General features: G+C 49.3%; 1 protein-coding gene across 14 annotated transcripts in view; it reads left to right on the top strand.

Annotated features, from left to right (window-relative positions):
- Window positions 1-14008, top strand: part of LOC112927059 (F-actin-monooxygenase MICAL2) — a 136402-nt gene that overhangs the window by 73096 nt on the left and 49298 nt on the right. For all 14 annotated transcript variants that reach the window (XM_072725657.1, XM_072725656.1, XM_072725647.1 and 11 more), the window contains exons 3-5: window positions 9439-9646; window positions 12231-12347; window positions 13658-13759. In XM_072725657.1, coding sequence (XP_072581758.1) covers window positions 9439-9646; window positions 12231-12347; window positions 13658-13759 — 427 coding nt within the window. The remainder of the gene's footprint in view (window positions 1-9438; window positions 9647-12230; window positions 12348-13657; window positions 13760-14008) is intronic.

The following is a 14008-nucleotide window of genomic DNA, read 5'->3' as shown; positions in this document are numbered from 1 at the left end:
CTGGCCTTTCGTCATGAAGATCCATTACCAGGCCCAGAGTGGCCTTTCTGTACAGGTCAGCCTGGGACAAGGCTGCTGTCTGCCTTGCCAGCCACCATGTGTGGTCATAGGAGGTAGCCCTAGTGGAGGAGTCAGAGTACCTGCGAGGGAGAAAAAAAAATGGGCCAGAAATGGATAGTAGACCCTTGAGAGAAAGGTGTCAGAGAGGATGATGTAAGAAGATCGAGCCTCCTGGTGGTCACAGGGACCTAGCAGTGACTCCTGGCTCTGTATGTTGCTAGCTGTGTGATCTTGGGCAGGTGTGACCTGAATTTGTGTTTTGGAACTTGAAGACTGGATCAGAATGCCAGCTCCTCCTTCCTGGGATGCAATCCCGGGCGCTCCATTTTACCATTCTGGGCCTTGACTTCCTAATTTGGGGCTGCCATGAGGTTTGCATGAGTTAACATATATGAAGCCCTTAGATCGGTACTTGACACAGAATTAGAGTTCAGTAAATGCTGGCTCTATGAAGTCATGTCGCCCGAGTCTCAATTTCTTAACTGTAAACTGGGAAAAGCAGTGCCACTTTCACAATGGAAGTGAGTTCATGGACTTTACGCATCTGCTGCAGGTCAGCATGTGTAAAATACTCAGTAGATGTGTCTCCTGACCTCAGGCTGTCCCCAGTCATGGCACCTGTTGAGTGGAAATGTTTGTCACCAGCAGATCGCTGAGTGCTGGTTGCAGCCCTGCCTGGGATCTCTGGGTAGGGAAGGTGTAGGTTGCTGGATGCTCGGCCTGGGTTCTACCTTTCTCACTGGATTAAGGTTCTGTGGTCCCAGCCAGCAAGGGGTGTCCTGCCTTGCTGTAGTTTTTCCTACTGGATCTTGCCAGTGCCTGCTGCTCTCACAGCCATCTTTCTAGCTTGGCCCCCAAAGGGTGCTGGTCTACCTGGAGCCTGCCAAATAGGCTCACTTCTTTTTTTCTAATCACCACTGATCACTAACCCTGTGCCAGGCTAGTTGCTTGGGACACAAAGGTAAGCCAGACATGTGTCTGGCTTTGAGGGAGTCACAAATAATTAAAATTCATGGAGAACTGGCACAATGGGGGCTGTGTGGATTCCCAGTCTGCTACCTCCCTGCCCCTCTCACCTGCAGTGGGCTCTGTGGCCGGTGACCAAAGGCGTGGTCGCCGGAGCCAAGTGCCTTGTTGGCTGCAGCTGTGGCATCAGCATGCTAGGTTCGGGTGGCAGTGAAGGAGGGACTTCAGGTGCTGGCTGTTGTCACATACTGTGGGGCCCCCGACCTGTCTGAACTTAGAGGCTCGAAGAGCCTTAGCAAAAAGAGAAAGTGATGAAAATGAACTAGCGTATCTTTCTGGATGCCAGATTGTTTGTGTATCTTAGGTCTACTTTTTTCCCACATATGGATTATAACTGGCCTAAGATTTCTCGGCTTCAAATACATCTGGCCTCTGCTCATCTCAGAAGGCTCCTTTGGCTGTTCCTCCTCATGGAATGTGAGGTTCCTTCACATGCCTTTTGGGGGTCTTGGAAGGGCCTGGGACATCTGCTTTCCTGAGGGAGAAAAGGGAGCCAAGGCAGCCAGCTGGTCGACCCCAGACCCTGCCCCTTGACTAGAAACTCCTGACTGATAACCACACACACCAAGATGCCAGCACCAGAACCCATCCAGTGAGGGTGAAAACTCACTGGAAGAAAGGCCACCGATGGGGAGAAAACCCATGATCCAAGAGGCAAAACAGAGTGTCATTTGTCACATCAAATGAATGTGTTTAAGATGTGTGCATTTCATCGAATGAACACCTTATCTTAAAAAACAAAAAAGGATTTGAACAAACCTTGAACTTCAGTCAATGATATTCATCCTCAAGTATTTGGGAGGAAAGGTACCGATTCTGTAATCTAGTTGGAATGCACCTAAAAAATAAGATCAATTGATGAAAAGGTAGAGGGACAGGCAGATAAATAAATAGGTGATAAGGCAAGGAGAGTAAAATCTAATTATTGAATCTAGGTAGTAGGTACTTGTTTGTTCACTAAAATCCTTCCAACTTTTCTGCATAGTTGAAAACCTTTGGGAAAATGTTAGAAAGAAAATATTGTAATATGGCTACTAGATTACAAACAGGAAAAAAAAAAAAAAGCAGAGCACACAATGGAAAAATACACAAGTGGGCCTGGAAATATTTACCAACATTTAAAATGTTTGGAAAGCTAGATGTTAATATGAAGGAAAATAGGATAAACCTATACATTTTTTTGCAATAGATTCCCCCTCCTTTTTTTTTGTATTAGAAAATAAATACAATTATATAAAATTTTATTTTACATAATTTTTGTCTGTTTATTTTATATATTTTCTATATTATAATTTGGGGTGTGTGTGGAGAACATTCCAGACAGGGAGCAAAGCAAATGAAAAAGGCCCTGTGTGTACTTAGTGAGGCCATCATAGCTGGAGTACACAGAGGGAGGGAAGTGTGGTCCGAGCAGAAAGCAGGAAAAATTGGAGTGGAGGGTCCTAGGGCCTCAAGGCCATGATAAGGTCTGATTTTGTTGTTGTGATTTTACCCTGGTTCCTGCCAGCCAGCCTCTGAGGTTTGAGAACACCAGCCCTCTCTTGCATCCTCTATAGTTCTGCAGGGTGCTCAGTGGTCCTTAGGTCTCACAGTGGAGGAGGGGACGTGTTAATCCTCTACCACGTAGGGCCCCCACGAACCCTGGACGAGTGAATATACAGGCTTGTGATTTCACACATGGACTCTGGGGTCACAGATTACCTCCCACTCTAGTTCTGTGACCCCAGACAAGTCATAGAAGCTTCCCGAACTCCAGTTTAATCAGCTGCCAGATGGCAACAAATATGCCTAACTCGGGGTTTCCGTAGGAATGAAAGGAGACGCGCTTCTTACAAAGGGCTTAGCACAGCTCTTGCACGTTGCAAGCAAGGGGTCAGTGTGGGCTCTGATTTTTATTACTGCTGTTTTGAACACTCTGATTACTGTTGCCCTTTCCAACATGGGAGGTACAGGCATCAACAGAGGTGGGACGGAGTTGGGGCTTTGTCATCTGCAGAGAGAGTCCTGCACGCTCCTGCCAGTGGGGGCTGGGTGGGGGACCGACACGCATGCCCTGGTTTCAAGAAACTCATGCCCAGGTGATGAGATACCATGAGGGTACCCACAGCACCCAGAGGCAAGAAGCACAGCCTTGAGGGCTGTACTCAGAACTTCAGACCAGCCAACTCACAAGGCCAAGGGGCAGAGTGTTTGCACACGAAACTGTCCCTGAAAACCCAGCCCCCTGGCCACTGGTTACAGTCGCTCCTTGGGGTGCTGGCTCAAGCTGGAAGGGAAGGACAGGGAGGAATGGAATGTTTCTCAGAGGGATTTGTGTTATTATTATTATTATTATTATTTTTTTTTTTTTGAGAGCAGGCAAGGAGAACAGGATATCTTTTTCCTTTTCCTCTCTGTAGATTTCTGAAGTTCGTAAGTGGTGTTAATTGTTACTCAGGAATAACTGGGTGGGACTCTGATACGGGAGAGTTGAGAGCAGGGCAGGGCCCTGTCCAGTCTGAGGAGATGTAGCTCCCTGCCCAGAGTGGCCCTTGAAGTCCCCAGGAAGAGCCCCTGCCTGCCCACCACCCACCGCGCCGAGGCTCCCCCCCGGCTAGAGACTTAAGTGGCGGCGTGTCTCTCCTGGGTGCTGCCGCGTGGGACAGGGGTGTGAGGCCTGGCACCTGCTGCAAGCCCCCCGGTTCTAGCATGTATCGGAGAACTCTCTGTCCTTCGATTCTGAGATGAGCCATTTGCATGCGTGGTAACCCAGGAGCAGCAGTCAGGGCCTTCCTGCCTGGGGTCAGATGAGCCGGTGAGGCTGGGAAGCCACACGAGGACGTGTGCAGGCCCATCCCTGGAACCAGAGGGCTGCTCCGGGGGGTGGCCTGCAGGTCACATGCCGGAGGGCTGCTGCTACCAGGGAGATGACATCGTGTGTGACCTCACACGGCCCAGCTCCCTGCCAGGGCCAGGGCCGTCCCCGCTCCAAAGGCACAGGAGAAGATTTGCACTGCCCGTGGCCGAACCCTCACGGCCACAGCACCTGCCGAAGTGGCTTCCTGGACTTGCACGAGCTCTGGCTCCATCTGGTCCCCGTTTCTTCGCTCAAAAACGGAGATAAGAAGGTCACCCGGAGCCAGTGGCTGAACTTTTTCTGTTCCTCAGCTCGCTCATTTACAAAGCTGGGGTGATGATGACACTGACCTCATAGGGCCGTCGTGGGAAGGACAAAATACACGAAGTGATTGACACGGCACCTGGGCCCTAGAAAGTTCTGGGCGTGAGACAGTTTACATACTGTAATCCTCCTTTTCAACAAGGTGGAGAGCGCCGGGTAAGCCAGCTCACCCGCGGCAGGCCCTGGTCGGGCCGCTGCCTGCAAGTGCTGGCTCTCTGCACCCCGCCTCCCTGGACCGTCTGCACACAGAGCTCCCCAGGAAATTGGAGGCAGAGTTGAGGAGCGGAAATCAAGTCTCCAGACTGCTAACCCCTGGCTTAGCCCCTGGGCCCCCTGGGGTTTCCCTGTGGGGACCGAATACCTTTAGCATTCTTGGCACAGCCCCAGCACACCCACCCACTGGTGGATTGGAAGATGCACCGGGTCATCAAGCAATGGGGGAGTGCTTGTGGGGCTCCTTTCAGGTGGCACGAGAGCCCTGTGTGACCGGGACTGCCCCAGCCGCATGCCTGAAGCACCATCTGTCCCTTGACCATGGGCTAGTCCCCTTGTCCCCTCTTCCCACCCCTTGATAAATAAGAGCTGATTTTTCCATGTGGTGTTTGTTTCTCCACGAATGCAGAGGCCTGAGCCCAGCCAAGCTTATCTATACAATGGACTTCCTGCTGGTGTTGGATCTGCCCCACTCCCACTGGGTAATAAATTTATGTCGCCTGAGCACACTGATCTGCTGACGTCCGTGATGCTGGTGGCCTTGGCAGACCCCAGCTCCCCCGGCCTGGGTGGGAAATGCAGACGTAAACCCTGGCTGACATGCGCTGACCATCCCGGTTGCTGATGGAAAGCCAGAACTGGGTGGGCGGGGAGGGTGTGAGAAGCTCATTCATCCATCAGCTGTTTACTGGGGCCTCCTGTGTGCCTGGCCGTGTGCTGGGCTCTGAGCGTCCAACAGGGCAGAGGATTGGGGGGGACAGCTTTTGAGGAGCACTCCCGCCGGCCTGGGAAACAGATGCGGATAATTATAACACGCAGAGCTTAGTTCTGGGGTAGCATTAAGGACAGAACCTGTGGATGGAATGTGCAGTATAATTAGGGGCTCAAGGAAGGCCTGGGGGCTGAGTTTTAATGAAAAGTTTTCTTTCCTTGGCAACAAATCCTCAAGCAGTGAGAGCCCAGACAGGTCTGGGAAACGTGGAGAGGGTTTTTGTTTTCGTTTTTGTTTTTGTTTTTTTTCCAGATTGAGCTGTCACGACAGTTGGCACCTGTGGTCTCTTTGCACCGTGCCCAGCATCCAGAGCATCACCTGTGGGCACACTGGGGTGGCCGCCGTCTTTCCTGCCCTCTGCCGGGCCCCTAGCAGCTGCAGGCTCCGGCCTCTGCTCAGAACTCCCAGTTACCATGTTAATCATAACAAGTGTTTTCCGAGAGGAGCTGGCCCGGCCCCTGCCAACAAGCCTTCCCTCCTGTCTTGATAACATCTGCACTGAATTTTCTCCCTTTATATAATTAGGCCCGTTGGTATTTGCTTTGACTTTAGATTACAGTGTGACTGGCGTGTCTGAAATTTCAGGCCCGAAGTATTTGTTGGGGCCCAGAGCAATGGGAAGACTGAGTTTTCGCTGGTGGGGTTTTGAGGTCCACTGGGTGGGTAGGGAACAGTACACTGGCTACCATCGGCAGGAAGACTTCCCAGCAGCCCCCCAACAGGTGGGAAAGGTATCTCCTGCCTTGCTCTGGGAGCAGCGTGGGGTCAGGCCTTCTCCCCTCCTTTTCTTCCTGCCCTCTTCCCCCCCATATCCTCCCACCCCCGCACCATCCCTGGCCCCCCAGTGACAGGAGTCAGCAAACAGGAAAAGATGCACTAACTGCAAAGAAATGCAGTGAATCCAGGCTTTAACCCCAAAGGCAACCTCAGAGTGTCAGGGCTTGGAATCTTCCTTTGACATGCCCGTCATGGTCTGGCTATGTCAAGCCAGAGGAGCTGTTCGGGGTGTGAGATAAGGAGCGGTTCTCCGAGGTCTGCTCCAACCAGAAGGGAGGCAAAAGGATTTGCATACCCGCTCCCCCGACATCTCTGGACTGAGCTCTATCTCAGTGGTGACTTCATTTCTCCTAATGAGGTCTCCACAAACTCTCTGGAAGGTTCCAGCCAGTAAGCCACACTGATTGTGGTGTGGGAGTTTCTGATATGCTTGTTTGTACTTTCCCTTTGAGACCCCAGAGGCCCCAGAGGAGTGATAACTGGGCAATGGAATATTTGCTAGGGGAAGAGAAATGCATTTTTTTTTTTTAAGATAAGGTTTGATCCTGAGCAGAAGGGAAGTTTCCAAACGCCTCTGCAATGTGGAACAGTGAGGTGTGGGTACAGGTCTCCTTCTCGGTTGCCTTGCTGGGGTATCCTCAGAGACCTAGATCCCATCACCCACGCCTCTACCTCCTCCAGCCCCAGGTGGACCCTGGCCCCGTGAAGGTGCTTCAGGGGCTCCCTGGGGGCAGGGCTGGGTGCTGCACAGGAGTCTACTGTCATTTCCCCTGTCTTTATATGGTACTGGTGACGTTGAGTAGAAGGGCTTTTGCCCAGTAAAACCAGTTAGGTCATTCCATGTTGTGCCTTCTCTCCTAATAGGCTGTAGCTTCCTTGGGGAAGGACCTTGGTCTTGTTCAACATTGCAGTGTCCATTGAGACCTAGTGTGGGGCTTGTATAGAATCCGGTTTTGTCACCTCTGCTCACCCTGGCCCCAGGGTCTGCGGGAGCAAGGCCATAGTCCTTCGCTTGGTGGTTTGGACTTTTAGCGTCTGGCTCCAGACTGACCCTCATCTCTTGCCTCTCCTTCCTTTCCCTTCTCCCAAAGCATCCTCCTCCTCTCCATCCACCTTGAACTTCTTTCTCTTCGAATGGGTGATCTCCTCTGCTGAAACGTTCTTTCTTCTTTTTATTCCTGGCACAAGTAGGACAGAAGTAGTAGTACAGTGTGATGGGCTTTGGAGTGAGACCACCTGGGTTCCCTAGCTGCATTGTGCCCCAGTTTTCCCATCTGTGTAATGAGAATAACAAGTTTCTTCCTCCTCGGTTTGTTGTGAGGACTAAGAGCTAGAACACATGATGCACATAAACTGAGTGTCTGGCATGTAATAAATGTTCAACAGATGCAGACTCTGGTGATGGTGATGGTGAGGGTGGGGGTGATGATGAAGGATGGTGGTGAGGGTGGGGCGCCTGGGTGGCTTGGTGGTTGAGCGTCTGCCTTTGGCTCAGATCATGATCCTGAGTTCCTGGGATCAAGTCCCACATCAGGCTCCCTGTGGGGAATCTGCTTTTCCCTCTGCCTATGTCTCTGCCTCTCTCTCTATGCCTTTCATGAATACATAATTTTTTTTTAAAGGATGGTGGTGAGGAGGTGGTGAGGGTGATGATGAGGATGGTGGTGATGATGGCGATGGTGAGAATGATGGTGAAGATGGCATCGTTAAAGAAGGTCTTTGTTAAAGAAAGTGTGAAGTCTTTTCCAGTTTATCAGACAGGGTCAACATCTCCTCTTCTGGGCCCCCAATAGAACTAACCACAAAGAGTTCTGGCTACTTATTCCACAAGTCTGGGTTTGCCACGAGATGGAGAGACCCTAGAAGACAGGGACTGGGTCTTAGTGACAAGAATAAAAGTCAGTGTAGAAAAATCTACACTAGCTTGTACCAAACTTCATAACATGTACTTCTACTTCTCACACAAGTATTTTATTAAGGTGTAACTCACATACTATATCATTCACCTGTTTAAAGTATATGATTCAATGGCTTTAATATATTCACAAAGTTGTGCCCCCACCCCAGCTATCAAATTCTAAAATATCTCATCACCAGAAAAAGAAACCACATGCCAATTAGCAGTCATTCTCCACTCTCCTTTCCCCCATTCCCTAGTAGCCACTAACCTACTTTCTTTTCTATCTCCATTAATTTGCCTATTCTGGACACTTTCTATGAATGGAATCATCCAGTATGTGTCGCTCTGATTTCATTCACTTAGCATGACATTTTCAAGGTTCATCTATATTATCACGACTTCGTTCCTTTTTTAATTGAATAATCCATTGTATGGATATACCACATTTTATTTATTCATCAATTAATGGACATTTCAGTTGTTTTTATTTTTTGGGTATAAAGAATAATGCTGCCATGGACATTCACGTACACATTCTTGTGTAGACATATATTTTCATTTCTCTTGGGTTTATGTGTAGGAATACAATTGCTGACTCATATGGCAACTCTGTGTTTAACTTTTTGAAGAACTATTGGACTGTTCCAAAGCATCTATACCATTTTACTTGTCTGCCAGCAATGTATGTGGGTTCCAGTTTCTCCACATCTTTACCAAAACTTTTATTTTTGTCTTTTTGATTATAGTCATCCTAGTGGATATGAGGTGGCATCTCATTGTGGCTTTGATTTGCATTTCCTTGATAGCTAATGACGTTGAGCATCTTTTCATGTGCTTATTGGCCACTTGTATACCTTCCTTGAAAAAAATTTCTATTCAGATTATCTGCCTATTCCTTAATTGGGTCATCTTATTTTTTATTATTAAGTTGCTAAACTCTTTATATATTTGAATACTAGTCCCTTATCAGATATACGACTTGCAGGCATTTTCTCCCATCTTTGGGCTGTCTTTTCACTTCCTTATGGTGGCCTTTGAAGCACAAAAGGCTTTAGGCATGAAATCCAATTTATCTCTTTCTTCTTTTGTTGCTGTGCTTTTGTTATCACATCTAAGAAACCATTGCCTAATCCAAGGTCACAGTGATGCACCATAAGCTTTTTAAGAGCCGTCTTATTTTTGATAATTCTATGAAGGAAAAGTAATAGACTCATTCACAGATGAGGAAGCTAAGAAGTCAAATGCCAGAGCTGGGGTTTAAGCCCAGGTTAATCTGACTCAGAACCTCAAGTGTATCTTTCTCTGCCTCCCCCCAAATCCCTTTAAAACTCTGTGTCTTTCCCAGGGTTTGGCGCAGTGCCTAGTTTGGCTCACAGGTAAGGTGCCTTGAGTGGATGAATGGCAGGTCCTAACAGGTACTTGGTTTGTATTTGCTGGTTGATTTGAGCAAACCAGTTAGCTATTGACTAGGGGTTTGTGTCACAGTGCTAGAGGCCACCGAACATCTCTCTCCTCTCTTACTTCTTGCAGTGTCTCATCATTGGAGGAGGACCATGTGGTTTGCGCACTGCCATTGAACTTGCCTACCTAGGGGCCAAAGTGGTTGTGGTGGAGAAGAGAGACACCTTCTCCAGGAACAATGTGCTACACCTCTGGCCTTTCACCATCCATGACCTACGGGGCCTGGGGGCCAAGAAGTTCTATGGGAAGTTCTGCGCTGGCTCCATTGACCACATCAGTGAGTAGAACCAGTGGTGGCACCCTGTTCAGGGATGGGGCTGACTCTGGGTAGGGCACATCTCTACACATTGAGGAGCCTCTGGGATGTTCCAGCTTACAAGTCGCTGGGGGATCCATTCATTCAACTGGTAGACATTTCCCAAAGGGCCTGCTTTGTGCCTTATGCCGGCTCTGTGCTACGTGTGCCCCACTGAGCTGTAACTACCACGAGGTCGGGGCCTGTGGCATGTCTTGTTCACTAGAGGGTCTCCAGGGTATAAAAGAGTGCTTGACACACAGACCCAGCTTTGGTCTCCATTCACGTGATGAATGCCTGCCTCCCAGGACTGCTGAGAGGATCAAGTGAGGTCAAGTTTGTGATGTGCTCATCACCATGCCTGGCCGGTAGTAGGTACTCGGAAAATGCTTTGTGTCCATTTGGTGTACAGTGAGCCAGATGCAGCCAGGGTCCCCAGCTTTAGATTTCAGAGCTGCAGTCTCAACCCGTGGGTGGGAGGAGAGCCCTGTGAGCCACGTTCTCATGAGGACTGGAACCGATGGGAAAGGGCGTGGGACTCAGAGGAATGACTGGAGACGGTGGTCAGCCACAAAGGGTGTAATTTAGTCACAGCTACAGGGGAACCGATCAGCAATGGCCCCAGACTTTATTCCCACTCTGGGATGAGAAAATCCTAGGAGTGCATTGGAAAGAAAATTGGGTTTGCCCAGAAGGCTGCAGTGTCAGCTTTCGGGATATTCTCTACCACCCACAGAAGAATGCATGTTACCAATTCAGAACTACAGCATCGAGCACCACTTTCTCAACAAGCCCTCCTGAGAGGCAGAGCTGGGCACCAGGGGCGCCTTGTGAGGGCCCGCAGTCTGTCAGGCTGCCTTCCCCGCTGGCCCAGAGCCCCTCTCTGCTCCACTGGTGGGGCTCCTATTTAACCCCTAGTTCTTGGGAAAACCCCACTGCACAGAAATACTGGCAGGACTCTGGATCTGGGATCCCAATATTCAGGGTGCTCGTTGACCAGAGCGATTCCATTGCCTGTGAGAAAGGAGGCAGGGCAAATTTTTTCAACATCTACCATGTGCTGGAGCAAGATAGATTAGGAACCTTGGAATGATGAGGAGTGGCCAGGCCTCTGCCTCGGCCTGTTTCCGGGCAGGAGGGGGGCTGGCTTCCTTTCAGACCCATCCTGGTCCCCAGCCCCAGCTGTGCCCCAGCCCCCAGCACTGCTCAGCAGTTCCCGACTGTCCTGTGCCAGCATCCTCCTCCAGTTCCCAGGCGGCTGCTCCAAACCTCCACCACAGCCTCCTCCTCCCGAGCAGATGGCCTGCCTCCTGCGATCTGGGGAGGAGAAGCCACTGGCTGGCACTCCTGGCCCCTCTCCTTCCTCCTGCACTCGCCTCCATCCAGGACCTGTTTCTTCCCCTCGCCCTGTGTCCCAGGCAGAGGTGGCTGCTCAGCCCCTCTGCTCCCTCCTGCTCTCCTGCCCCTTACCTCACTACCCCTCCACCCTCTGCTATTGCCTTTATCTTTTTCTATTACAAAGCATTTATTCTAGAAACAGGGGACGTAGGCTTTGTCTATGTGTCCCATTCCATTGGATCTGATTTCTTCCCCCACCGCCCTGTGAGGGTGATGGTCACTGAGATTCCCACCCCCAGAAGCCGCCTAACCTTGCAGTCATCTCCATCTGTGGGATTTAGTACTCTCTAGGCTTCCAGGATGGCAGCTCAGGCTCTGTCCTTCCACTTCCCTCTGCCACCTCCCTGGCCTGCCCTAGCCTCTCCACCTGTGTTTCCTCCCCTGGAGTGAGTTCTGTGTCTCTGTGCCAACCATGGCACCTAGCCCATTGTAGATGCTCAATAAATGTTAAGTGAACAAAGCTCACAAAATACAGAGGGATTCCCAGAAAGTTTCTTGCTCTACAAAAAAAAAATATTTGGAGGCATACCCATGTGCTAAATGTGTGGGGACGAGGTAGAGGAATGAGGTGGTACCACTTGTTGGGGGGAGTTTAGGAAAGTGGGTAGGAGGCGAATTACCATGAGTCCAGCTCTATGGAGAGGATTCCCCACCTGCCCCTGCCCCTGGATGGCTAAGAGCTTAGGCCCAGTTCTCTACCAAATGAGCCATTTTGTCACTGATTTGACTGGTGGCCATGAGTGTCTAGGTCTACTCTTCTTTCTGTCTTTACTGCATCAGACCTGTAGCCCATCTCAGGGAGGAGGCAGGGAAGGGAGAGCCTCCATCATTATAGCATTTTCTAAATGCTAGAGCACAGTCTTGGAATCAGACAGATCTTGGTCCTCATTCTAGTTTTGCTGCTGTATGACCTTCAGCAAGTCACTTCACCTTACAGAGCCTCAACATCTCATCTATAAAATGGGAATAATTATCCCAACAGGTCACAATAAGGGTTAAGTGAGAAAACCCTGAGTGGTTACCACATAATTAGTTCTTATAGTAATCACGGTTGGTACAGTGCTGTGCTCAGAGATTCCTGAGCTGCGACTATATAGTACCCTGTATGCAGAAGGTGCTCAAGCATTGCTCCTGACACTTTTTCTCTTCCCCCTTTCCTTTCCAACAGGCATTCGTCAGTTGCAGCTGATCCTATTCAAAGTGGCCCTGATGCTGGGAGTTGAAATCCATGTGAATGTGGAGTTTGTAAAGGTTCTAGAACCACCTGAAGATCAAGAAAATCAAAGTACAGTATAATTTTTCCTTTTCTGTCTAGAAGTCAGATATTGCGAAATGGAAATCGCATTTGTAGCTCCTAGAGGATGTTCCTGTAAGAGTTATTCTTGTTGGGAGCTGTTTGGCATGAATCCATCACAGGATGATTTTGCCTTTTCTGACCAAGGCTGTCACTGTAGGCTTGTGCTGCTTTTCCCGGAGGATTAAGTCAGGAAACCTATAATTTGGTTACCCTGTCACTGAGAGGTGGCACTTTGACAAGTGAAGTGATGGGTAATTAGAATAGAAGAGCTAGATTTGTTTGTTTGATGAAGTTCATTCCTATGCTCTTCATGCTGTGTGGGAACACACTCAGAGATGTGGATACGCTTATACCCACATGATATTTTAAAACCCAATTTTTTTTAAAAAAGTGAAGCTTCTAGAACAAATACGAGATAAGTACTCATGATGTTATTTGGTACATAATATTTTTAAGCCTTACTGAAATATAATTTACAAACCACAGCATTCACCCCATTGTGGATATGTCATTTATTTATTTATTTATTTATTTATAGATGTCTTATTATTTAGTAATTTTTTTCCCTTTTGGTATGTTTACATAAATGCCGATCTCACACGCACCACGGGCAGAGAGTTTGTTCATGATGCCTCTACATCCTATTTATTATCAAATGCTGCTGCTGCCTGGGCAGGGCTTTTAGTTAGGGCAGGTTAGTGTTGGAGACCTCAGAGCTTCACGTGCTCATTACAACTCTGGCCTCTCCTGTCCTCGGCCCAGAATACTTCAGAGTTTAGTAGGAGAGGTGTTAGGTGGCTCTTGTAGCAGGACAGCATCTGTTAATGAACTTCCAGAGATTTGTGTGCCCGTAACCTTTTTTCAAACCCAATTACGGGTGACCAGCAAGGTCTTACCTGGAGATGTTCTCATCGAAGGCCGTGGGCTGCCCCACAGAAGGTTTTGAGCGTAATGAAGTGGGAATTCAAACTGGCTTTGATAGAATACACCGAGACCAATGGGGTTCAAGTGAGACTGGCTCCAGAGTCATTGAGGATAGACTCTCAGCCTTTAGAGAAAGCAGTTAAGTCAGGCATGGGGCTGGGGCTGGGGCTGCTGGTTTACCTTGTCCTAGACTGAACTGGTATTAAAGCCAGAAGGATTCTAGATGAGAATGTGGTCTAGGATAACTCTAGATCTTTCCTCTGGCAGCTTTGTCTGGGGGGCCTCCACCTAGTGGTATTGCCCCTTTTCCTGGCCGCCCCTGAAGGGCCTCCCACCTTTGTCTGCCAACTCAAATCATTTTTCTGCTCTGGTAGAAATCGGCTGGCGGGCAGACTTTCTCCCTGCGGACCACCCGCTGTCGGACTTTGAGTTTGATGTCATCATTGGTGCTGACGGCCGCAGGAACACCCTGGAAGGTGAAGACTCTTCTTCTTGGAGCTGAGGAATTGGTGGGGCGTTGGGAGCGGTGGGTACAGAGTGGGAACAAGATGGCAGGTGCCAAAGCCAGATGTGGGCCTTGAGAGAAGGGCAGACTGTCCTGCCATGCCTGAGGCTGAGCATTTAGAGGGCAGGCATTTAATGGTCTCTGAACATCAGGTTTCCCACCTGTAAAATGTAGATAATAGGATCTTCTCAGAGCATCGTCATGAGGACTAGGAAAGGAC

Source organism: Vulpes vulpes, chromosome 11, assembly GCF_048418805.1.
Source record: "Vulpes vulpes isolate BD-2025 chromosome 11, VulVul3, whole genome shotgun sequence".
Classification (NCBI taxonomy): domain Eukaryota; kingdom Metazoa; phylum Chordata; class Mammalia; order Carnivora; family Canidae; genus Vulpes; species Vulpes vulpes.
Note: the sequence above shows the minus strand (reverse complement) of the source record. Positions and strands in the feature narration are given on the sequence as shown.